The sequence below is a fragment of the Geotrypetes seraphini genome, chromosome 3 (assembly GCF_902459505.1).
Source record: "Geotrypetes seraphini chromosome 3, aGeoSer1.1, whole genome shotgun sequence".
Classification (NCBI taxonomy): Eukaryota; Metazoa; Chordata; class Amphibia; order Gymnophiona; family Dermophiidae; genus Geotrypetes; species Geotrypetes seraphini.
In genome coordinates, this window is record NC_047086.1 from 361,336,113 (window position 1) to 361,363,353 (window position 27,241).

The following is a 27,241-nucleotide window of genomic DNA, read 5'->3' on the forward strand; positions in this document are numbered from 1 at the left end:
AAATCTCGCCCTTAAATATGCTTGTCGGATGGATCTTTCCAGATACCCCCTCTTACGAAATCTATCCGCTAACATTGCTGCCTGTCTTTTGTATTCAGTCAGAGAAGAGCATACTCTACGGGCCCGTAAAAATTGAGCAATGGGTAAATTGAAACGCAGTTTGAAGGGGTGAAAGCTGTCAAAGTGTAAAATCGTATTGCGTGTAACTGGCTTACGGTATAAAGAGGTCTGAATCACCCCATCTTGTATTTGAATATTAATATCCAAAAATACTATTTGAGTACAGTGGCATGTCATAGTGAATTTTATGTTATCGTCCACCGCGTTCAAGTATTGGAAAAACCGGTCAAGTTGTTCCCTAGTATCCTGCCAAATAAAAAAGATATCATCAAGAAACCGGCCCCAGAATACAATTTGAGAATACCATTCTGATCCATATATAAGACTCTCTTCAAATTTAGCCATATACAGGGCTGCGACTTTGGCCCCCATCGCCACCCCCTGGATTTGCTGGTAAAATTGCTGATGGTATTGGAAATAATTGTTCTGAATAACCCTTTGGGCCAGTTGCATCAAGAACGCGGTGGACATACTTTGAGGGGGTACTCTCCGCTGCAAAGTCTCTGATATAACTTTCAGTGCCTCAGTCTGGGGGATCTGGGTGTATAAGGAGGTGACATCTAAGGTCACCATCCATTTATCCATCATATTCACCTCTACTGCTGTTAATTTCCTAAGGAAGTCAGAAGAGTCCCGAATATAAGATCTTATCTTAGGGACCTCGTCCCTTAAAAAATGATCTATTACTTTAGAAAGAGGTTCCAAGATAGAGTGACGAGTGTTAACAATTGGCCGTCCTAGTGGTGTAATAAGGGTTTTATGTATTTTAGGGACAAAAGAGATCATAGGAACCCTTGGATATTTTTCAAACAAAAACTTATATTCTTTATGGGTAATCGTGCCTCCCTCCAAATGTATGTTTAAAAATTCCAATATCCTCCCCGCTAGATGTTCAGTGGGATCCCCAATCAATTTTAAATATGCCTGCGTGTTATCTAACTGTCGTCGAGCTTCAGTTTCATAATCTTGCCTATTCATCACTACTGTAGCTCCCCCCTTATCCGCCTTAATTATGATGATATCATCATTATTAAGAAACTCACATAACCCCTGTTGTTGAATTCTAGTAGTGTTAAAGGGTCCCCTATTTTCCCAGTGTTCTTGCAGTGAGTATAATGCTTTACTCATAAGTTCACAAAAAGTGAAAATCAAAGGGTCCATAGGTCCGGGGGGAACCCAGTTAGATTTGGTCTTACAGGTGTCAATCGACTTCTCATAGTCCAATTCCTGATCTTCTTGGTCACTTGCAGTTGTCTGTATGTCATTCATCTCATTCACTTCATTACCTTCATTACACTTGTGGAAGAAAACTTTTAATTGCATTTTCCGAATGAATGCGTGCAGAACCACATGGAGTTTGAAAAAAATCTGGGGAATGGGTGGGTACAAATCCCAGACCCAACTCCAAAATCGATGTATGATTTTGAGTCAATGGGAATGAGGAAAGGTTGATCACTGTCGACTCGTCTCCGAGTCTTGGGTGCCGGCAATGGTACAATGCCTCTGCCTCGTTGTTGTCAAGTCCTCCCCCTCCCTCGTGTATCTTTTTTAGCAATCTCCCCCGACTTCTCACTGTTCGCGTCAGTAGATCCCTCACTTGTCACCTCCGAATCACCTGAAGTGCTATCAAACGACACTTTTTGACGCTGAGGAATATTAAGATTTCTCCGTTGCCATGAGTATACACGATCATTCAAATAATCCCTTTCATCTCTCTTCCGTTTTTGAATTTTGGTTTGTTTTACTTCCTCCCTAAACTGTTGTATCGAGGATTTCAATTCTCGTAATTTATTATCAAACTCTTCAATGTTCTGACCCTGCGGCAATTCATTTTCCAATGTGTTGGCCTTGGCACAGAGTTCTCTTACTGTTACCTCCGTCGTCTCCACAAGCAAAATCATCAGGTCCCTGGAACATCTGTTGAGGATGGCTGTCCATTTTTCCCCAAAAGTTTAGTCAGATGAAATCATTTTGGGTTCCTTTAATATCCTAAGTCTATTGTTACTATTGTGGTCAACCAGAACATCTTATCCAGTTTTGTGGCGCTAGGTAAGAAGACCTCAATGTTCAAAAGTCTGCCAGAGATGAAAGCCCGGATAGGAAGTCATATGCAAGACCTGAGAGTCCACGGAAACGGAGCCCAAGTCCAGACAGTCTTGCAGGGAGCCCACATCCTGAGAAGTGGTATACTGTTTATGAGAATGGTGTCTGTCTGGGACTTATAAGAATGCCTGCATATGTAGAAGAAAATACTGAAATCTGGAATAAGATAAGGCAGGAAAAAATGTTTGACCTGTATAAAAGGAAACTTGATGGGCTTAAAGAACAGCTAGAGTTGGTGGCGCAGAAGTTAAGTGCTGTTGATGCTTCAATGAAAGATGTTGCAAAAGAAAGTAAATTGGAAAGTCAAAATACAAGTGAACAAGGTGAAAATGCAGACCATAAAGATGATGGTGAAAATGAAGAAAATGGAAGTTCTGCTTCAACATTGCTTTCAGATGAAGAAATTATTGATACACTGGAATGTGTAGAGAATATGGAAACTGGCCTGGAAGAAAAAGCAGTTGAAGAATCAAAAAATGAAACATGTGATGCTAATAAAAACTTTCTAACAGTAGATGAAGCAAAAGATGATAATAAAGATGTAGCAGATTCTGGTGATGCTACACCAGAGGTTTCTGAACCTCTTTCTTCAGAAACACTTGCAACTTAAACCGTGCAAACAAATCCTAAAGAAGGGATTGATAGCACATTTGTGAAAGAGTCAAAGGATGAGACAAATGATGCTAAAGAGTTTCTAACAGTTGATGAAGTAGAGGATGGTGATGGTCATAAAAACTTTCTAACCGTAGGTGAAGCAGAAGATGATGATAATGATAAAGTTGTAGCAGATTCTGGTGATGCCACACTAGAATTATCTAAACCATTTTTTTTTTTAGAAAACCGTGTAGTTGAAACTGGGCAAACAGCTCCTGAAGAAGAGGTTTCTAGCACATCTGTGGAAGAAGCAAATGATGGCAATAAAATAGTTACAATCCAAGCTGAAGATGTCATTATACTGGATTTTGATTATGATGACCTCCTTAAATCAGGTGAAAGTGTGAAAGATACACATCCTGAGTTGATTATGTAAAAAAATGAGCAGGATGCTGTGAGACAGGAGAGTCTGGAAGAAACCAAGGATCCTGAGAGGTTGGAGAATCATAATAATGGCAAACAGGAGGGGACAGGTTCCATTGAAATAACTCCTTTGATTTTGCCAAGTGAAATTGAGATGTTGCCAGTTTCTACCTTTGAAGAGTGTGAGAAACATACAGTTTGTGAGCAGGAAACAGAGTTGGATGAATACTCTGAGGGAGTAGAGAAAGAATGCTCTGAGATGGAGGAGGAAAACCCAAAAGAAACTAAGGAGTATACATGAAAGTAAATTGGACTGAATGTAAGCCCAAGAAGGAGAAAGTCTTCTCTGATTGAAAAGATATGACAACAGAGAAGATGTCAAACCAGTCAAGTCATATTTGCAGATGATTCCTGTTCAAAGGGGCAAGATGGTTTCCCCCCATGGAACAATTAAGAGTGAACATTACCAGATAAACTTATTGCTACTACTATTGCAATTATTACTTGTTTCTGGAGTAATTAAGAGTGAACATTGACAGATTAAATTATTGCTGTTACTATGGCAATTATTATTTGTTCCTGGAGTATTATCAGGCATCTGGAATGCTGAACACAGTTTTTATGGAGACAGTCCTTGCTTAAATGTTTTCCCACAATTAGCAAGGGATCAAGACAATACAAGTACTTCAGATAATGAGTTTGAAAATGTTGATTTTTAGCCTCAGCCAATCAAAGCTCTCCCTTTTACATTAAGTGTTTGTTTTAAGTGTTTTTCCTGAATGTTTTGTATTTGAGTTTTGTTTTTTTGTAAACCATTATGGACTGTATATGTACAGTGTATAAATAAACATTTGTATTTGTACCTTTGTAGCTGTATGAAGCATTTGTTTGATAAATTAGAGGGGTTTCCAGTGGCAATTGTTTGGGCTACTTTTCAGACTACTCAGAGCACAAGTTGGGCTACTTTTTGCCATGAGTTTGGCTGGAAATTTTTTTGCCATCTGGCAACTCTGCTTGAGCGCTGAAAACACGGAATAAAGGTCAGAAACAGCAAATAAAATAACAAAAAGGGGAGAGCAGAACAGAAACACTCCTGACTCATACAGAAGGGAAAAACTGCAGGTGGCAGTAGAGCTCCCAGTGAAATAGAAAGATCACTGAAAAAATCCTTGGGGCCATGGGGAGATAACTGCTTGTCTAGAATGACTAGAACAAGCAATATAACATTCATATATTTCCAAATTGGTATCCAGTAGGGACCTAAGCTTCAACCCCCCAGTCTTCTTCCACCTTTGTAGTACTCTGAATACGCGAGATCACCCCAACCTAGGGATACCATTTGTCTAAATCCGTCCTTAACCCTACCGACCCGTGCGCTCACTTTTGGTTTCCACGCTCACGACTACCTCCATTTCTCTCTTGCAGAGTGTATACATCTTGCTTGTGTATACATAAATGTCAACGCCGCCATTGTGTGAGCCACGCGCCATCATCCTTCCTCTACCAATCTCATGCTGAGACCAACCACAGGACCTCAGGCGTTTACTGGGTGGCCACGCCCCTTTATAAACAGGGCAGCCAACGCCTTCAGAACGCCAGGAAAACTAGCCTCTCGCCTGTTTGTCTCGGATTGGTGGCAGGAGCAGTCGGCGATACGAGGGGGAAACATTAATTTAAAAAAAAACCACACACACAACAACCCGATGTTGCAATGTTTTCAATTAACCAACCCCCTGCTTTACAGAAGGGGAAAAAAGGGCGGGACAGTGAGAGATATGCGAGGGGGAGGCGAGAAAGCGGTTTGTCAGTGACGTCAGACAGGACACACCTCCTCCTCCTTCTTTTTATCCCGAGCCAGTGGCGGCTAGAGAACGGCCAGGCAACGTGTCGCTGAAGTATCGTTATAGCAATGGGGAACCGCGTAGCCCGGGAGGACTTCGAGTGGGTCTACACCGACCAGCCACATGCAGACCGCAGGAAGGAGATCCTGGGTAGGTTGGAAAAATAAGTGTCACTTTGTTCTAATGCACATTTGGTGTTCTTTGCGCAACTTGTTTTCCGCTTTGCGCTTTCCCCTTGTAGCGGTGCTTCGAATGCTTTTGTGTCACGAGACGGAAACGAGTCTTATCCGTTGCTTGTGGTCTTTACTTGCGCCGAGCCTGATCGCTGGGGGAAGGGGACAGTAGCAAATCTCCCCTTTTGGAGAAGGGTGTTGGTTTATGGTGGGTCTGGGTAAAACCAGGATTCTCAGGATCTAGGGCAGACCACCTTAAGAATGGAATGCTCTTTTTTGATGACAGCAGCAGGCTGTCTTTCATTGGGGAATCTCCATGCTCTTTCACAGTTCTCTGTAAAGTCCCGCCCCCTATGATGCAGTTCTTTTTTTCAGTTCAATATTTTTTATTAAGCTTTATGAAAAGATACAGCTTTAAGACTCATCTACTCATTAAAAAAACATGACCACATCACTGAAGCCTTCATCAACTCACATTGGCTTCCAATCCAAGAAAGAATCCAATTCAAATTCTACTGCATATTATTCAAAACCCTACACGGAGACAGTCCATCATACTTGAACAATCGCCTCATCCAAGCACCCACTACAAGACAAAGAAAAACGCACGCCCCATTCATACCCCCCCCAATCAAGGAAGTAAAAAGAACAAAACTACACGACGGCCTCCTAGCCACCCAAGCCGCAAGACTGGACAACCAGATCTCCAACCTCTTGATGACCACCCCAGACTATAGGACGTTCAGAAAAGAAATAAAAACCAAACTTTTCAAGAAATTCCTGAAGCAGCAATAACATCACGACCGTTTAGTAACTCTAAAACTGACATTTGATCTACCCACTACTGCACTAATAATAACAAAAGAACTTCCACTATGACCACCTATTAACTCTTTGACAAACCACCACACCCTCAACAACCTGCTAAATGTTTACAAGACCTACAACTTACCTCTCTAGCTAATCATTGTAACTCTGTCTTTTTTAAACTAACCTTTTGTAATCCGCCTTGAACCGCAAGGTAATGGCGGAATAGAAATCCCGAATGTAATGTAATGTAATGTAATACAGTCCAAAAATGCATTCAGATACATGTACGACACCGGGATCTCGAAACTAATAACACTTAGTGTAACACAGCAGTAACTACAATCAATTGTAATTGGGTTTGAAACCTTCTAAGAGATCCAAAGTACTTGGACTGCTTATAAGAAAACAGAAAGAAAGAAAGAAGGAGAGAAAAGAGAAAAGAAAGAGAAGGAGAGAAAGAGAGAAGGACAGGAGTGTCTATGAAACAGATCTAACATAGGAGTCTAAGAATTTCCAAGGTGAGTTGCATAGTGTCATGTTCATGGATAGTCGAGCAATATTTTTCTTCTCATAAGCATATGATTCAAATTTATGATACATGCACAAAGATTTCCACCAAAAAGTATAATCCAATGATGAAGAGGATTTCCAATTCTTCAATATATGCATAAGGGCAGTCACAAACATAGTGTCAATAAGTTTAGGAGGACAATTCGAAAGAACAAAGCAGGGGTGCTGAGATCTGAGAATTATAATATCCAAAGAAAGTTCATCCGAACAGTTAGTAACATGCTTTATAGTGTCCCAAATGCGAGACCAGAAGGAGCGAACTGGAGTACAGTGGAAGAGCATATGATCAAGGGTTCCAGCCTCCTTCATACAATTCCAGCATATAGAGTTTTGTTTAAGGTTGGCTTTCCACATCCGAAAAGGAGTCCATACCGCATTCCACATGACGAAGAACATTGACTGTGAAACTCTGGAAGATAAGAGAGGACGATTTGTCGAGGACCAAAAAAGATCCCAGTCAACATCAGTAAGAGGGGTTGTTAGTATGGATTCCCAGTGTTTCATGGAATGAGGAGAAAAGATAAAGGAGTTGTCCCTTAGTATGCTGTAAAATAAAGAGATTGCTTTGCCCTTCGATATAGCCAGTAAAGACCAATGGCGTATAGTGTGAATGGATAACTCAAAGTCAAATCGTAGGGACTGAGAGGATATTGCTTCAGTGAGGGAAAGCCATTGAGAAAATGTGGAAGGAGGTAGTGAGTATGTAGAGCAGAGTGTGTTGAAAGGAACAATAGAGGTCTGAGTAGTTATTTGATGAGGAAACCATAGCCCAGCCTGCTGCCATCTTTTCCATGAAAGTGACTTTCCGTTGTGTTGGAGTTTGGGGTTGTTCTATTTCTCTGTAGTTGGGATTGGCAGAGAAGGACCAAGATGTTAGCAAAAGGGGAGGGGGGACTTCCTGCAGAATGACAGAAAATCAGTCAAAACAGTACTAGCAGAGCTAAATAGTGGAAGCTGGTGCAGGGAGTGATTGTGGGGGACTGAAAGAGGCATAAAATACAATCAATATGTTCCAGAAAGAAGAAATATAAATAGCAAGTAAAGTGAAGGGGTGGGGAGACGGTGGCAGGAAACATCCATATTTTGCACTCCTTCCCTATCAAAAGCACAAGACCTACCAGGATCCTGCAATTCTGACCCCAGGAAGGGCTGTATCCCCCTGGATTCAGTACCCTTCACCACCTATAAGGTAGAAAACATTCATTCCCTGCACTCCATCCCCATCAAAAGCACAGGATCCTACAGGATGTCCAGGATCTGTCAGGATCCTGCAATTCTGACCCCAGGAAGGGCTGTATCCCCCTGGATTCAGTACCCTTCACCTATAAGGCAGGAAACATCCATTCATAAGAACATAAGAATTGCCGCTGCTGGGTCAGACCAGTGGTCCATCGTGCCCAGCAGTCCGTTCCCACGGTGGCCCCTAGGTCAAAGTCCAGTGCCCCAACCGAGACCAGCCTTACCTGCGTGCGCTCCAGTTCAGCAGGAACTCGTCTAACTTTGTCTTGAATCCCTGGAGGGTGTTTTCCCCTACGATAGCCTCCGGAAGAGTGTGTTCCAGTTTTCCACCACTCTGGGTGAAAAAGAACTTCCTTACATTTGTACGGAATCTATCCCCTTTCAACTTTAGAGAGTGCCCTCTCGTTCTCCCTACCTTAGAGACGATGAACAACCTGACTTTATCTACTAAGTCTATTCCCTTCATTATCTTGAACGTTTCAATCGTGTCCCCTCTCAGTCTCCTCTTTTCAAGGCAGAAGAGGTCCAGTTTCTCTAATCTCTCGCTGTACAACTCCTCCAGCCCCTTTTATTTTAGTCGCTCTTAACTGGACCATTTCAAGTAGTATGGTATCCTTCTTCAAGTACAGCGACCAGTGCTGGACACAGTATTCCAGGTGGGGATATGTCAGGATTCATTCCCTGCACTCCTTCCCCATCAAAAGCACAGGACCTGCCAGGATCCTGAAGGATATTGAGGATCTAGATATGTCAGGATCCTGCAATTCTGACCCCAGGAAGGGCTGTATCCCCCTGGATTCAGCACCCTTTACAACCTATATGGCAAGAAACATCCATTCCATAGAAACATAGAAGATGACGGCAGATAAGGGCCATAGCCCATCAGGTCTGCCCACTCTACTGACCCACCCCCAAGTCTACTATCCTAGGGATCCCACTCCTGGTGACAGGTACCCTTGACTTAACCCTCTAAGGGATCCCACATGGGCATCCCATTTGCTCTTAAATTCTTGCACGCTGTTTGCCTCGATCACCTGCACCGGGAGCTCGTTCCAAGGATCAACCACTCTCTCGGTGAAGAAATATTTCCTGGTGTCGCCATGAAATTTCCCGCCCCTGAGTTTGAGCGGATGCCCTCTTGTGGCTGAGGGTCCCTATCAAAAGCACAGGATATGCAGGATGTGTCAGGATGTACCAGGATGCTGCAATTCTGAACCCAGGAAGGGCTGTATCCCCCTGGATTTAGCACCTTTCACACCTATAAGGCAAGAAACATCCATTTCATGCACTCTTTCCCCATCAAAAGCACAGAATCCTGTAAGATACGTCAGGATCCTGCAATTCTGACCCCATGAAGGGCTGTATCCTCCTGGATTCAGCACCCTTAACCACCTATAAGGCAGGAAACATCCATTCCATGCACTCCTTCCCCATCAAAAGCACAGGACTTGCCAGGATCCTGAAGGATGTGCAGGATATCCAGGATCTGTCAGGATCCTGCAATTCTGACTCCAGGAATGGCTGTATCCCCCTGGATTCAGCATCTTCACCACCTATAAGGCAGGAAACATCCATTCCATGCACTCGTTCTGAAGTAGACCGCTGTCTAGGCCTACCTCGTAATGGAGACTCCACACACTATATACTGGTTTCAATAGGTATACATTTATTAGCAAATCAGTAACAGCTTACAAGAATAAATCATTCAGCATATAATGGAACAGATGTGATCCTCAGGCCTGAGGGTCCTCTGATGTCTGTTCAGCTTACTTCTGCTTATAGGCCTGATTTTATACATTTCTTGGTGGTCAATACCACGTTAGCCTAAATCACATGATACATCTTTATTGGTTGTTTTTCTTATACGTCAATACATACGTAGATTCATTTATTGGCTTATCTATTTGTGTCATCTTATACGTCTGTCCAGTTTGCCGTAAGGCCTAACCCTTTCCTGCAAATGCCCTTTTCCCTTTACCATATATGCAATTCCGAGTCCAAAATTCCTTCTCTGCTGTGGTAACACATGATATATCTTGCTAAATAATGTTCTTGAGTACTCTGTTTTTCTGACCATGAGCTGTGTTCCTCTTTGCATAATATCCGGCCAGGTGCCATGCATCGGAATTTAAGTCTTGTTTCTTACAAGTTTTTGCTTACCATAGCTAACTCAGAAACAGAACATTTCTCAATCACTATAGGCCAGCTGGCAAGTGGGTTATGAAATATCTTTTACAGTTCATATACTGATTTATTAGAGCAAGAGGGAGGGGAGGGGGTTTTTCTCTTGTGAGGTCTGGTTACTTCACCTTTATCCAAAGGACTTGTTTTGCTTCACCTGTATCACACCAGGTCTTCTTCTTCTTCATCTCATCCTCTTTTCCCTCTCATCCCCTCTTCAAAGCCCCTTCAGGTGGCTTTGACATCCGGATATTCGGGCAGGTAGATTGTGTCAGTGATCATACAGCATAGGCCTAGGGCCACGTACTTGAAATTGTATATGGTAAAAATGAAAAGGACAAGTGCCCACCCATACTATACTACGGAACAGAGCAGCATAACATGTCACAATAAAATTATTAATACAATGTGATAATATGCAATCAATAATTAGGATAATATGCAATGTAAAAGTCAGGTAGGCATGACTGCAGAGCTTACACAAGTGTGTTAGAAATATCAGAATAAAGTACTGACGTGGTGGTGGCTCTTGGGAGGGGAAATCAGCTATTGGTGTTTCATAGGGAGGTGCATCAAAATCGGCCAAGTCAAGATTATCAAAAATGTTGTGTATGGGTCTCTATTTCAACATTTGGGATAGTTCGAGCAACTAGGCATCTGCAGGGGTTCATAATTTAATCTGATACGTTTTAATATATTCTCCTTTTATGGTTTCATCCTGTTATGAGCATACTACATCCAAAAGGGATGGAGGGATAAATTAACAAGTTAGATTATTTCCATGCTCTTCCAAAATAGCTGGGATCAGTGCAGACTCGACTGGGTCCAGACGCCAGGGGTGAAAGTCCAGGTAACCACATCAAATTTTACGTCATCATCCTTCAGCTGGGCTCATTACTTCTTCTTCACTGCACTTCTCTTCAGCTTAGCAGCAAGAAAGGGGATGGAAAGAATCTAACTGGAAGGGAAAATAACTAGGGAGCTATTGTGGGAGTCAAAACAGGATGAAAATGCATAAAGTCACAATCAAGAAAAACACCCAAATCTTGCAATAGGGCTGTTAGAAATAATTATCAACACATAAAAAAAATATATATACTAATACTGCATGAGTCCATAAAAGTGCAAATTAATAAGTCCATAATTAAAGCTGTAGAAGTTCAAGATCATAAAGGTCATCCTGTCTTTGGTAGCAACAGTCAGGAAGTCTTTGCTGGTAAGTCTAGGCGCTTTCTCTGGTAGCACGATCCTTCCTTTGGGGCTCATCCGTCATCAGGGTTTCATACGGCTGAAAATTTTTCATCGATGATATTTCAAATAGCATTAGTCCATAATTATGTAAATAAGTCATTAATTAATTAAAAGGGTGTAAACACGGATTTTCATGTAGCATACAGCTTCCTCAGATATGGCAATTGTCTTTGTGAAGTGATCCATAATTAATAAGGCAAAAATATCTGTACTGTATATATCATTTAACTTGTTTCCAACAATACCTGAGCAATATTACTAACAGGATAGGTACAGCGTTAAAAGATGACATACAAAAGAAAACAAAAATTTATCTGCTTTAATTCAAATAGACTAAGGTCTAATATATGTAATGGCTGAATTATATTTGTCAGCCTAAGGGAATTATAGTTACAATGGCATATGATGTTCAAAGGACAGGAGTAATATGCTAAACATAAATATGAATTAGCAAAGAGTCAAACCCAAGCAAAAGGATGGCTAAGCTATAGCCTTAGACATATTAACACATAGGTTATATTGAAACATACTAAAATAAAGATGATAAACCCTAAAAATTAAAATAAAATAGGATTTATGGGAGAAATGTCCTTCCCATGGGATTCTATCGAATCATGGGTTCAATTTTGTTTGACTCACTAATATTGACTTTCACTAATATTCAATCAGCAAAAAGACCTAAACTACAATATTTTTGAATTCCAATCAATAGGACTGGACATTTCCTTCAGCAACTTATTAGAAAAGTTCTTAAGCAACAGTTAGAACCATTTTTTTAAATAAAGCCAAACGCTGATTGTATTGTATTAAACCAGAAAGTATTCCTGCGTGTATCAGAGAATATATAAGAAAAAAAGGAAGTAACATTTCTTTTACAAGTTCCAAGAAAAGGCAGAGAGAGAAAGACTGCTAGAAGTTTTTCAAAACTGTTATGATAAGTAAAGGAACAATAGTTTTTTCTTTTATATTGCTAATTATATTGAGTACTCATAAATAGAAATCTAGCAAAGTCATAGTTGTTTAGCTCATAATATATTTCATTAAGGGAAAAAAACCAAACAGAACAATACACATTGCTTAAAGCTAGACAAATAATTTTTCTAACAAGAAGTGAACAACTTTTAATGGGTTAACATTATAGAATATGTTTCTTTGTTGGAACACTCAAAAACTTGGCTTGGGGCTTAAGAAATAAAAAGCAGAAGTTATTCTCACTTCGGTATGTTAGCACAACATTAATTAATATTACCATTTGGGATAGGAGTGGATCATAAGAACCCTATGCAATATGTTCCAGTTATTGTAGAGACATGAATAATGAAAAAACAAAAAGAAAATAGCTGTTGATAATTTCAAATTAAAGAAATAGAGCACTACATTTTCCAGTGTCCCTAAATACAGACACATCAACCAGGAAGTAACTATGTATGTTTATGTAACGGAAAAAGAAGAAGCATAACTCATTTCTTAAACTTTGATCACAGACAAAGAATAAGGTTTGAAATCGTCGTGGTAAGTAGTGAAAAAATAAATCTTCTTTCTTTATATTGGTAATTACAGTGAGCGCTCATAAATGGAAATCCACTCGCATTTCCAAAAACACTGAAGTTGACATATGACATAATACAACAAATAATAACTCATGTACTGGAAAACGGACCGACATTAATTGCTAGCATGTATTAAGGTAGCACCCCTCTTGTATAAATTTTTATTTATTTATTTTTTTTTTTAATTTAGAGTACTCATAGAAATCATTCGGTGTTCTCTTCAAATGCACTGTAGTTTTCCCTAACTGTAGAAACCAAATGATCGTTAGTAATGGGAAAAAGTGAGTTGATGGGAAATGCCCATAATAAAAATCCAAGACCTAGAAAGACAAAGGGTACGTTTATTTTTACATTGCCAGTTATCATACTTAATGCCTGTCAGTTATTTGGTTAGACATAATCACTTGTCACGAACCCTTCCTATCTACGTACACAAATCCTTCCTATAAACTTCAATAATCTGCTTATATATTCCCTTCATTGCCAATCTAACATAACACTTTCTATTGAAAAACAATGATCCAAATCTTTCCTGTAATTTCGTTCTTCTCTTTCTCAAAAACAATCCTTTATAATCCAGCAAACTTATATGAAATAAATAATTGTTTTAATGAAAGCTTATGGTAACATTGAAACACAGTTAAAATATATACTTCCTCTTTCAGTCTCATTCAATCTCATCCCCCTCACTCCCCGTTTTTTTTTTTTTTTTTTCTCTGGTTCGTGACCACAAAAGAACAGGAAACAAGAACCACGAGAGCAATGCTTTCGCTTTCCCATAAAGTGCCATATATTACACAGGCCAGTACACAAGCGACAGCTAAAATGTAAAGCAAACAGCATAAACGGAAGAACAAAGGAAGCCATCAGACAGCATGACAAGCTGAAAATATTACAGTAAAACGCAGACTCAGAGCTGTACTAAGGCTAGAAGACCCTCTCTTGTCAGTAGCAAAAAAAATGAACCCATAAAAGCAGAACTAATAAGCCAAAACCCATACAAAATAGTGACCACACATGATAATACCACTTACACTAATAAAATCCAGGAAGACAACATATCAAGCGTAAATAAAGAAAGCTTGGCAAGGCAAGATGGTATGTCAGGGAAAGCAACGTCATAAGCAAGCAGTATGGTGACATCATAAGGGGCTAGGTAACACAAAGCACAATGCAGAGAAGAGGTGTATACTTTCGTCTCAACTATGGTAGGAAATATGGGGGCAGAAGGAGGAACAGAATTGTCTAAGCAACGGCTTAACAGAAGATCGGTGAAAAACCAACGGCAGATGGAATCACGAGGGAACAGACAAGAGAAAGAAAAACTAGGGCTAGAGGCACAAGACAAATAATCATGGCTAGCACTGGCAGCCAGAGAAGAATAAAACAGGGGGATTCCTAATGTCAGCAAGAGTAGCGGGAGAAATCAGACATAACGGGCATGCCTGTTTAAGATGTGGTTTCCCGAGACAGGAACACTGCAGTCTTCCCTGACTCTAGGAAACAAAATAGGCATTAGTAAAAAGAAAGAAACGTAGGTGGCAATATTAAAATCCTGGACCTATAAAGACAAAAAGGGTTTTTGTTTTTTTTTTTTCCTTGCATTGTCACCTTGTCTATTAATTGGACATATATTTATTTCTTGTGCAAATACAGTTTCTGCTTTCTTTGTGCATTATCTTTCGCTGATCTCCAGTAATCTGTTTATAGTGTATGCGAAATCCGTCTGTGATCAAAAAACAAAAATAATTTCACCTTTATTCACCCCCCTCTTCACAGCTGTTGAAATGGAGCTCAACAGTTGTGAAATAACCTAAGAGATAGCAAATGGTATGGCTAGTTTGGCAAGCCCCCACAGTCCACCTCTCTGGGCAGCCCACCCCTCTGGGTGGTCAATAATATACAAATCTACAGGGAGAGATTGTGATGGTAACAGGAACGGAGGAGCTTGTTTGTAGGTCAGACTAATAATGTATGTGTAAGAGGGGTTTATAGCCATGGGGCGCTTCCCCTCTGGATTCCCTTTAGAGGCTTATTAGACTACAGGAATAGATAAGAAATTAGGATGTGGAGCAGATCACCAGTGAGACGCTGACACAGGAAGTTAATGTATGAGTCAGTGTCTGGTTGTGATCACAGACGAACAACGATGTGTGTCCCTGAACCCCTGTAGGTCATGTGCAATGACCCGGGGAAAAGATACCAGGACTCTCATGGAGAAGAGAGGCTGAGAAAGATAGATTTGAAGACATATATTTCATAGGCGTTCAGTAGAGATTACTGGCATAAAGACCGCCCTCAAAAATATGCCTGAACACCAAGTATGCACCAGCCGGTACTAGGAGGAAAATTGAGGAAGAACGAGATAAAAGAAGTCAGGCATCAGTTCCCCAACACTTATGATAATGAAGGTTCACAAAGATGCATGCTGACAGAAAATGGATATATATAGATAACAGTAATAGGTCAGATTTAGAGATTATTTACCAAAGAGATATACATAGGTGACTGATTTCACATGGCACCAACGATGCGGATGCAGAGAAACATCAAAATGTAAGACAGTGGATTCATAGAAGCATCAAAATACAATATCACTATACAATGTAATATTACAAAATGGTTAACCTGTGGACAGAAAAATGGAAGGCCAGGCGTTATCCGAGCAGAGGAAAGAATTCAACCAGCAATTGAATCAGTGTCTGTACCAAGGAAAGAGTTTGGAGAAGAAGTAAACATAAGATTTACACAGAGATAAAGTAACAATGGCCGTAAATATTGCTCCACTATATATGCTATCTTAGCTTCGTGTCCCACTAATCATTATATTATGCTGGTTACTCTAACACCAGTCCCTTATGCTATGTTTGCTACCCCAGCGCCAGTCCCTATATTACGCTGGCTACTTTAATGCCAGTCCTTACACTACGCTGGCTACTCTAACGCAAGTCCTTATACTATGCTGACTACTCTTACGCCAGTCCTTATACTATGCTGACTACTCTTACGCCAGTCCTTATACTATGCTGACTACTCTAATGCCAGTCCTTATACTATGCTGACTACTCTAACGCCAGTCCTTATACTATGCTGACTATCCTAACGCCAGTCCTTATACTATGCTGACTATCCTAACGCCAGTCCTTATACTATGCTGACTATCCTAACGCCAGTCCTTATACTATGCTGACTATCCTAACGCCAGTCCATATACTATGCTGACTATCCTAACGCCAGTCCTTATACTATGCTGACTACTTTAACGCCAGTCCTTATACTATGCTGACTACTCTAACGCCAGTCCTTATACTATGCTGTGCTGCGTTACCCCCTAGTTCCTGTTTTCACTAACTGAGTGCGTAGGACTAATAGGACAATTGAGGATGGGAACCCGGTCCCGGGCAAGGCAATGCAGAAAAACCGCTCCAGGGTCCGGGACCATCCAAATTTGACACCAGTGAGTCCTACGTAAAAACAAAAAGGAAAAAAATTAGTGCTGAAAAAGAAAATAGTGTATAAGGCAGAACATATTCAATTGCTGGTGAAAAAAGGAAATGAAGGAGAAGTGCGGCATAAAAAGGGGAACAAGATAAAGCAGGCAACACAGCAACTCTGTAAAATAAGGAAGTTCAGTTGAAAACAATGCATAAGTACAGAAATAAAACCCAGAATCAAACTTTTGGCCAAAAGTAATGGAGAGGCAAGCAGATTTCATGCCTGCAATCCAGTGAGGTCGTTTAAGGCTCGTGTCCTACGCAGTCGTGGGTCACCATTGAAGTAGACCGCTGTCTAGGCCTACCTCGTAATGGAGACTCCACACACTATATACTGGTTTCAATAGGTATACATTTATTAGCAAATCAGTAACAGCTTACAAGAATAAATCATTCAGCATATAATGGAACAGATGTGATCCTCAGGCCTGAGGGTCCTCTGATGTCTGTTCAGCTTACTTCTGCTTATAGGCCTGATTTTATACATTTCTTGGTGGTCAATACCACGTTAGCCTAAATCACATGATACATCTTTATTGGTTGTTTTTCTTATACGTCAATACATACGTAGATTCATTTATTGGCTTATCTATTTGTGTCATCTTATACGTCTGTCCAGTTTGCCGTAAGGCCTAACCCTTTCCTGCAAATGCCCTTTTCCCTTTACCATATATGCAATTCCGAGTCCAAAATTCCTTCTCTGCTGTGGTAACACATGATATATCTTGCTAAATAATGTTCTTGAGTACTCTGTTTTTCTGACCATGAGCTGTGTTCCTCTTTGCATAATATCCGGCCAGGTGCCATGCATCGGAATTTAAGTCTTGTTTCTTACAAGTTTTTGCTTACCATAGCTAACTCAGAAACAGAACATTTCTCAATCACTATAGGCCAGCTGGCAAGTGGGTTATGAAATATCTTTTACAGTTCATATACTGATTTATTAGAGCAAGAGGGAGGGGAGGGAGTTTTTCTCTTGTGAGGTCTGGTTACTTCACCTTTATCCAAAGGACTTGTTTTGCTTCACCTGTATCACACCAGGTCTTCTTCTTCTTCATCTCATCCTCTTTTCCCTCTCAGTTCCCTATCAAAAGCACAGGATATGCAGGATGTGTCAGGATATACCAGGATGCTGCAATTCCATCCCAAGGAAGGGCTGCATCCCCCTGGATTCACCACCCTTCACCATCTATAAGACAGGAAACATCCATTATTCCATTCAAGGAGGCAGCATATTCTCACATGTGGGTGACCTAATCGTCAAAGCCCTGGTATATACAGCTTAAAAAGTGTATTGCCACATTAAGAATTTTAAAAAGTTCATTACTGACTGCACCATACTTGTGAGAGTGCCTTCCTGCTCGACCTAGGCTTGTGACTCCTCAATTTTTAGTTTTCCGCAGAGCTATGTTGTATTTTTTGAATGTCATTCAATTTTTCCTTGTTGCTTTCCTGCTCTCAGGTATTTTCTTTTCTCCCTTTTTTCTTTCGGGTAGGAGACGTGAGGAGGCCCCTGCTGCTGTCAAGTGGGTGAGGGTCAAGCGGGGAGAGAGTGGATGACCGAATGAGAGAGAGAAAGTGATGTGTCTTTAGAGAGTGGATAAGAGGAAGGGAGAGGCAATGGGTTTAAAGAGTGAGTGGTGCAGTGTTAAAGGATTCAGTGACTTGGGGAGAGATTGGGGATGGTTAATATCAGCAGGAGGGGGAGTAAGGGAGTCATAACAGTGGAAAGAGGAAGAGGAACAGGGAAGAAACTTGCTTGTGGGCTAGGCTAGAGAGCAGAGTGTCACATATCCATCTCAGTCATTGAGTTTGATTTGCCTAAGGTGCTCTTCCAGTCGATGTCCCATCTGTTGATAGGTTATAAGAAGTGCAGCAGGTTTCAATGGCCCATATCTCTCACAGTGTTGTTCATCGCTTCAGAAACATACCTTCAAAAGCCACAAATTAAAGCAGGAAAAATTATTTGGCACCAGAATCAGTGTTCTCCCCGGCGCCCGGCTAATTTAGATGACCACCCGGCGAATCCTGCTGCTACCTCCGATGCTCCTTCCCGGGCTGACTCGCCACCACGTCCCGTGGGGGGAGAGAAGGGAAGCCGGCACGCAGATGTTAGAGCCCCGGAGGGAAGCTTACAACTTGCTGCTTTTACTTGCTTCGGGCCTTCCTCACTGCCAGGTTCTGCCTACTTTCTGTTTCCGGGAAGGCAGAACCCGGCAACGAGGAAGGCCCGAAGCAAGTAAAAGCAGCAAATTGTAAGCTTCCCTCCATCGCTGACCTATGGAAGATAGGTCAGCGATGGAGGGAAGCTTGCAACTCCGCCGATGGGAGGGATGGGAAGAGAAATGCTGTTGTTGCACCCAATTTTTGGGGGGGAGGAAAAATGCTGCTGCTGCACTCAATGGGGGAGGGGGAAGATAAATGTTGCTGCTGCTGCTGCACCCAATTTTTTGGGGGGGGAGGAGGAAGAGAAAAGCTGCTGTACCCAATTGGGTGGAGGGGGAAGAGAAATGCTGCTGCTTCACCCAATTGGGGGGAGAGGAAAGAAATGCCAAGACCATGAGAGGGAGGGAAAGGAAAGGAGCTACCAGACCATGGAGGGGGGAGAGATGTCAGGGTATATGGGGGAGGGGGAGGAGACAGATGCCAGACCAGGAGGAAGAAAGGAGAGAAAAGAAGAAGAGATGCCAGATAAGAGTGGGAGGGGGAGATGGAAGGAGAGGACAGAGATGCTAGGGCATGGGGGGAGGGAAGGGAAACTAAGGAGACATAAAATGCCAGACCAGAGGGAGAGAAGGAGAGATATGCCAGGGCAGTGGGGGAGAGAAGGGAAGGAGATAGAGATGCCAGACCATGGGGTGGAATGGGAAGGAAGGAAGGAAGGAAAGGAGAAGAGAGAGATGCCAGAGCATAGGGGAGGGGGTGGAGACAAAAAATGGAGAGGGTGTGAAGCTGAAATGAATCATGTACAAAGGAGAGAAAGGGCACAGGATATACAGTTTATTGAAAGGACATAGAAAGAGGGAAGATGCCATATGGAACACAGAGAGAGGGTGGACAGTGGATGTAAGGGACAGAGAGAGGGTGGACAGTAGATGGAAGAGGTAGAGAGAGAGAAGGCAGAGGCTGAGTGGAAGGGGCAAAGAGAGAGGATAGATGTTGCAGGGAAGGGAGCGAGGACAAACACTGAAGAGAGTGAAGAGAAGATGATTAAAGCAGAAATGACAAAAGGTATAAACTTTTTGTTGTTGCTTTACGTAGAATCATGTAGTATTTTAACTGTTAATTAAAGTTTATAAATAGGAAATGTAAATAAGGCAAATTTTTTGGGGACTAACCCCCTTTCCTTAGGTCAGGACAGGATACCATAACAGCAGTATACTGTACCGTATTGAAAAAAAATTGAAAGCTAATTATATAATAACATAGTAGATGACAGCAGATAAAGACCCGAATGGTCCATCCAGTCTGCCCAACCTGATTCAGTTTAATTTTTTTTAATTTTTTCTTCTTAGGTATTTCTGGGCAAGAATCCAAAGCTCTACCCGGTACTGTGCTTGAGTTCCTACTGCCGAAATCACTATTAAAACCTACTCCAGCCCATCTACACCCTCCTGGCCATTGAAGCCCTCCCCAGCACATCCTCCACCAAATGGCCATATGCAGACACAGACCGTGCAAGTCTGCCCAGTACTGGCCTTAGTTCAATTTTTAATATTATTTTCTGATTCTAGATCCTCTGTTAATCCCACGCTTCTTTGAACTCAGTCAGTTTTACTCTCCACCACCTTTCTCAAGAGCGCATTTCAGGCATCCACCACCCTCTCCGTAAAGTAGAATTTCCTAACATTGCCTTTGAATCTACTACCACTCAACCTCAAATTATGTCCTCTGGTTTTACCATTTTCCTTTCTCTGGAAAAGATTATGTTCTACGTTAATACCGTTCAAGTATTTGAATGTCTCATTCATATTTCCCCTGTCTCTCCTTTCCTCTAGAGCAGGGGTAGGGAACTCCGGTCCTCGAGTGCCGTATTACAGTCGGGTTTTCAGGATTTCCCTAATGAATATTCATGAGATCTATTTGCATGCACTGCTTTCAATGCATATTCATTGGGGAAATCCTGCAAATCCGACTGGAATACAGCTCTCGAGGACCGGAGTTCCCTACCCCTGCTCTAGCGTATTCAGGGCTTCCAGTCTCTCCTCATACGTCTTCTGGCGCAAGCCTCCTATCATTTTTGTCGCCCTCCTCTGAACCGCTTCAAATCTTCTTACGTCCTTCTCCAGATACGGTCTCCAAAACAGAACACAATACTCCAAGTGGGGCCTTACCAATGACCTGTACAGGGGCATCAACACCTTCTTCCTTCTACTGGTTATGCCTCTCTTTATACAGCCCAGCATCCTTCTGGCAGCAGCCACTGCCTTGTCACACTGTTTTTTCACCTTTAGATCTTCGGACACTATCGCCCCAAGGTCCCTCTCCCCGTCCGTGCATATCAGCTTCTCTCCTCCCAGCATATACGGTTCCTTCCAATTATTAATCCCCAAATGCATTACTCTGCATTTCTTTGCATTGAATTTTAGTTGCCAGGCATTACACCATTCTTCTAACTTTTGCAAATCCTTTTTCATATTTTCCACTCCCTCTTTGGTGTCTACTCTGTTACAAATCTTGGTATCATCAGCAATGTCACTCACAAACATATTGAACAGGATTGGCCCTAGCACCGAACCCTGAGGGACTCCACTACTCACCTTTCTTTCCTCTGAGCAACTTCCATTAACCACCATCCTCTGGCGTCTGTCCGACAGCCAGTTTCAAACCCAGTTCACCACTTTGGGCCTAACTTCAGCCCTTCAAGTTTGTTCACAGCCTCCTATGAGGAACTGTATCAAAGGCTTTGCTGAAATCTAAGTAAATTACATCTAGCATATGTCCTCGATCAGCTCTCTGGTCACCCAATCAAAAAATTCAATTAGGTTCGTTTGGCACGATTTACCTTTTGTAAAGCCATGTTGCCTCGGATCCTGTAACCCATTTGATTCACGGAAGTACACTATCCTTTCTTTCAGCAACACTTCCATTATTTTTCCAACAACTGAAGTGAGGCTCACCGGCCTGTAGTTTCCTGCTTCATCCCTGTGACTGCTTTTATGAATAGGGACCACATCCGCTCTCCTCCAATCCCCAAGAATCACTCCTGTCTCCAGAGATTTGGTGAACAAGTCTTTAATAGGACTCGCCAGAACCTCTCTGAGCTCCCTTAGTGTCCTGGGATGGATCCTGCCTGGTCCCATCGCTTTGTCTACCTTCAGTTTTTCAAGTTGCTCATAAACACTCTCCTCCATGAACGGTGCAGAATCTACTCCATTTTCTCGGGTAACTTTGCCAGACAATCTTGGTCCTTCTCCAGGATTTTCTTCTGTGAACACAGAACAGAAGTATTTGTTTAGCACATTTGCTTTTTCCTCATCACTATCCACATATTGGTTCCCAGCATCTTTTAGTTTAGCAATTCCATTTTTCATCTTCTTCCTTTCACTAATATATCTGAAAAAATTTTTGTCTTCTTTTTTTACATTTTTAGCCATTTGTTCTTCCGCCTGTGCTTTCGCCAGACATCTCTCTCTCTCTTGGCTTCTTTCAGTTTCACCCTGTAGTCCTTTCTGCACTCCTTTTCTTGGTTTTTTTAATATTTCACGAACGCCAACTCTTTTGCCTTTATTTTCTCCGCCACTAGTTTGGAGAACCATATTGGCTTCCTTTTTCTCTTGTTTTTATTGATTTTCTTCACATAAAGGTCCATAGCCATTTTTATCGCTCCTTTCAGCTTAGACCACTGTCTTTCCACTTCTCTTATGTCCTCCCATCCTAACAGCTCTTTCTTCAGGTACTCTCCCATTGCATTAAAGTCTGTACATTTGAAATCTAGGACTTTAAGTAACCTTCCCAGATGAGCACCAACTCGAACATTAGAGATACTCTCTCCATTTGTGAGGACCAGATCCAATATCGCGTTTTCCCTTGTGGGTTCCGTCACCATTTGTCTGTGCAGAGCCTCTTGAAAGGAATCCACAATCTCCCTACTTCTTTCCGATTCCGCAGACGGAACATTCCAGTCCGCATCCGGCAGGTTGAAATCTCCCAACAGCAGAACCTCCTCTTTCCTTCCAAACTTTTGAATATCCACAATCAGATCCTTATCAATTTGCTGCGATTGAGTCGGAGGTCTGTAGACTACACCCACGTAGATAGAAGTTCCATCTTCTCTTTTCAGAGCGATCCATATCGCTTCTTCCTCTCCCCAGGTCCCTTGCATTTCAGTCGCTTGGATATTGATCTTTACATAGAGAGCTACTCCTCCACCTTTTTGACCATCTGTCCTTCCTAAAAAGAGTATATCCCTGTATGTTTGCATCCCATCCATGTGATTCACTGAACCATGTCTCTGTGATAGCGACAATATCTAGATCTGCCTCTAACATCAGGGCTTGCAGATCATGAACTTTGTTGCTTAGACTGCGAGCATTTGTGGTCATCGCTTTCCAGCTATTTTTCAACGGTAATCTCCTTTTTCGTATGGATTTTTGTTTCGCTTCACTTTCCGTTGCAGTACTAAAAAATAAGTTGCTGATATTGTTTATGTTGCAATCCTTACTACTATCACATCTTTTCTTTTGCCGGGGGTGGTCTCTATAATTGTCCTTCATTACATACACCACCCTCACCTTCTAGTTTAAATGCCTAGAAACATAATTGTCTAAATTTCTCTGCAAGGTTTCTTTTTCCTGCTGTAGTAATATGTAGCCCATCAGTGCAATATAGCTTCTTGTCCTTCCATGTATTTCCCCATCCTCCTATGTACCTGAAACCTTCTTGATGACACCAGGCTTTGAGCCATCTATTAAAGTCCTCTGTGTTTTTCACTCTTTGCTCTCCCTTTCCATATGCAGGCAGTATTTCAGAAAAAGCTAAAGTCTTTACAAAAGGTTTCAAACCCTCACCAAGCTCCCGAAAGCTTTCTGTGCTGCAAGTGTGGAGTTAATGGCCAGGTCATTTGTTCCCAGATGGATAACAACATCAGTGTTAAAATCCTTAGTTTCTTCCTTAATTATAGTCTGTATTTGCCTGGAATTCTTGGTAGCTGAGGATCCTGGAAGACATTTCACTATTTTGGTCTCCTCGCCTTGTATTCCAAGGTTAATGCCTCTGATGATGGAATCCCCCAACAGTAATAGTTTCCTGTTTTTGGCTTTTTTATTTGTGCTTAGGGTGCGCTTGTTCTCTTGAGTTACTTTCATTGGTTCCAGTCCCACCTCCCTTCTGTTTTCTTGAGTATCGCAGTGCACTAGTGGAGTGAAGGAATTTTGTAGAGGTGAAAGTGAATTAGTGAAAGTGGATGTTTCTGTGTTACATGTCGCAGTCTTCCTGAGCCTACTGTGACCCATTTATTCATGGGCTGTTTTATTCTTTGAGGTAGAGGTGGTAAGTTGGTATGATTTTATGGTGTGATGGAAGCTGCTTTAATTGTATTCAATTCCTGTTTAAGTTTGCAGAGCTCCTTCTTAATACTAGCAAGTTGAACACAGATGGGACAAGCCTTAAGCCTCCAAATAGTATGTCTTGGAATTAAAGCACCACAATGATTGCATAAAATAAAGGTCATCTTGATTGGTAGTGAAGTGACTTGATTTGAATAGTCCTAATTATTTGGGTCTCTATATATGAAAAGTGGTCCCTGGGGTTGGTGGGACTATAAGTCTTATCCTTATTCCTATGAAGGGAAAGAGGAAATAAGATTTAACAAAGGAAAGAGAAGGGTTTATTATTATTATTTTTTTTAATTTTTAGTAAGAAACAGGGAGGAGGAGAAGAGAAATTAAGCAGATATAATGCTGAAAAACAGTGAAAAGAGCAGAATATGAAATGTTGAGTAACTTAGCTTTTAGAAGTTCACAGGGCAGACTTGTTCACAGCACTGTCCCAAAGATAATGATTGAAAAATGGATTAGTCCAATAAAAAATGGATTAGTCCAATAAAATGGTATTTTGTTATTTCTCATTTGTTTTATTTCTATTTGTTAATTTGTAAAGTCGTGATTGTTATGTAAATTTGAAAAAATTGCTACATCTACTGTCTTTATATTTTGCATAGTATTAGGGTACATGTCACTGTTTCTGTGGTGTTGCATTGTATGCAGAGTCTGGTTTCTTGGTTCAGTTTAACTTTTGTCTACATATTTGTATTTTTAGTTTGTGATTATTCCATATTGGGCGAGGCTGTATCTGTGTTCTATGTGTATGAAAAGGACCTGGCTTTCTGTTAGCATCAACTGTACAGGATCAATTGACTGTATAGGATCTGGCTTGTTTAGTTTTACAATGCGTGTGTTGGTGTTCTAGTGCTCACTGCAGTGTTTAAGATGCTGCCTTTTCCTAGGGTGAATCCATGAGTCACCCTTATTGTGTGACTCATGGATTATTACTAAAAATATCTATTTTTTTTTTTTTTTTTTTAATATATAGAGGAGGGGGTTGTTAAAAAATGATCAGCACTGGCTGTCATATATACTAGGTACACATACAATGAATGATGTAGGCTAAATTTATTCTATCACATAGGTGCAGTTTAAAACAACATCTTAAGACAAACCAGAGGACCCGACACGGTCCATGTTTCAGTAACATGTCTTCATCAGGGGTCACAAGTAGAAAAGAGATCAAATGAAACCGCAATCAAACAATAGCCTATACAGTGAAGAAACCAGTCTGTTTGTAAGCCACTTCGCAAAGGAAAAGAATGCCGCGGCTTACAAACAGACTTGTTTCTATGCTGTACAGGCAATTGTTTGATTGTGGTTTCATTTGATCTCTTTTCAACTTGGGACCCCTGATGAAGGCGTGTTACCGAAACACGGATCGTGTCGGGTCCTCTGGTTTGTCTTAAAATGTTTTAAATCGCACCTATGTGATATAACAAATTTAGCCTACATCACAGTTCTTCAACCGCAGGTCCGCGGACTGGTGCCAGTCCTGGAGGTTTCCCTTCCTCTCACCTTTGCAGGTCCCTTTTTTTTTTTTTTTCCCCCTTCAAACGGCAATGGGCCCCAGCATAACATCAAGTAAGTTCCACTGTTCATTGCAAGCGGTTCTGCTCGGCCAAAGCTTCCCCTCTGACATGAGCCACCCTCAGGGGAAAGAAAGTGTCCCGCAAAGGTGAGGGGAAGGGGGACAGATGATGGAAGTTGGGGGGGGGGGAAAGAGAGAAGGGGCAGATTGATGGAATGGAGGACATGAGAGAAAGAAGGGGACAGATGATGGAAGTGAGAAGAAGGGAGAGAGAGCAGAAGGCAGATGGATGTCAGTTGAGAGGGGAAAGCAGATGCTGAATGGAAGAGGGGAAAGAACACATACTGGATGGAAGGAGGACATAAATAAAGGGGGAAGAAAATAGTAAGATAATGGAGGGGTGAGGGAAAGGGGTGACAAGCTGTGGGTAGACACAGTGAAGAGGGAAACGGGACTAAATAGTAAGAAAGAATTTAATTTAGATGGAGGCAGAAAATAGAGAAGGAAGACCAGAGAAGAAAAGGGAAGAGAGAGCAGAGAACGATATCAGATCTGAGTGGAGAAAATGAGAAGAGAGATGCTAAAAACCACAGGGGGGAGGGAAGGACAGAGATGCCAGACCATAAGGGGAACAGAAGGAAGATGATGGATGCCAGACCAAATTGGGGGGGGGCAGGAGGAGAGATGGCAGGGAAAGATAGACAGTGAATGGAAGGGTGGAAGGGGCAGATGCTGGACTGAAGAGACAGAGAAGGTTATCATGCCGCTGTACCGGGCCATGGTATGCCCTCACCTGGAGTACTGCGTCCAGCACTGGTCACCGTACATGAAGAAGGACACGGTACTACTCGAAAGGGTCCAGAGAAGAGCGACTAAGATGGTTAAGGGGTTGGAGGAGCTGCCGTACAGCGAAAGATTAGAGAAACTGGGCCCCTTGTCCCTCGAACAGAGGAGATTAAGAGGGGACATGATCAAAACATTCAAGATACTGAAGGGAATAGACTTAGTAGAAAAAAACACTATTCACCCTCTCAAAGGTAGGGAAAACGAGAGGGCACTCTCTAAAGTTGAAAGGGGATAGATTCCGTACAAACATAAGGAAGTTCTTCTTCACCAAGAGAGTGGAAGAAAGCTGGAACGCTCTTCCAGAGGCTGTTATAGGGGAAAACACCCTCCAAGGATTCAAGATAAAGTTAGACAAGTTCCTGATGAACAAGAACGTGTGGTGGTAGGGCTAGTCTCAGTTAGGGTGCTGGTCTTAGACCAGTGGGCCGCCGCGTGAACAGACTGCTGGGCATGATGGTCTGACCCAGCAGTGGCAATTCTTATGTTCTTAGGGCAGATGCTAGATGGGAGAGAGTGAAAAGGCAATGAAAGCAGAAACCAGACACGACAAAAGGTAGAAAAAAATAATTTTATTTCTATCTTGTGATTCAAATATATCAGATTTGAAATATGTATCTTGCTAGACATAACTGGGGAGTGCAAAGCCCAGGCAGTGCTTCTTTAGCTTCCAGCTGGCTTAGGGCTCTCTCTGACCAGGGGGCAGTTGCCCTAGTTCCACTCCCCTAACACCATTTCTGTCATGTGTGACTGTGGTATTCTGTTACATGATATTTGTGTAGCATTCTGTAATAATTTGGCTTATTCAGTTTTCTTGATAGTAGAGGGGATATATGTGAAGGGGAGGGGAGACAGGGGTTTTGTTGATCTTTGCCCTCTATTATTTGTATTTATAAAATGACAATTGTATAGAATACTGTTTCTTTTTATACTTTAATAAAATATGTTCAATATAAAATCATAACTATTTGAGG

General features: G+C 41.7%; 1 protein-coding gene across 1 annotated transcript in view; it reads left to right on the forward strand.

The window, feature by feature from the left end:
* Window positions 1–5,020: 5,020 nt before the first annotated feature.
* DEGS1 (delta 4-desaturase, sphingolipid 1) overlaps window positions 5,021–27,241 on the forward strand; it is a 28,773-nt gene continuing 6,552 nt past the window's right edge. Inside the window, exon 1 of the mRNA XM_033936726.1 lies at window positions 5,021–5,231. Coding sequence (XP_033792617.1) covers window positions 5,150–5,231 — 82 coding nt within the window. The 5' untranslated portion in view covers window positions 5,021–5,149. The remainder of the gene's footprint in view (window positions 5,232–27,241) is intronic.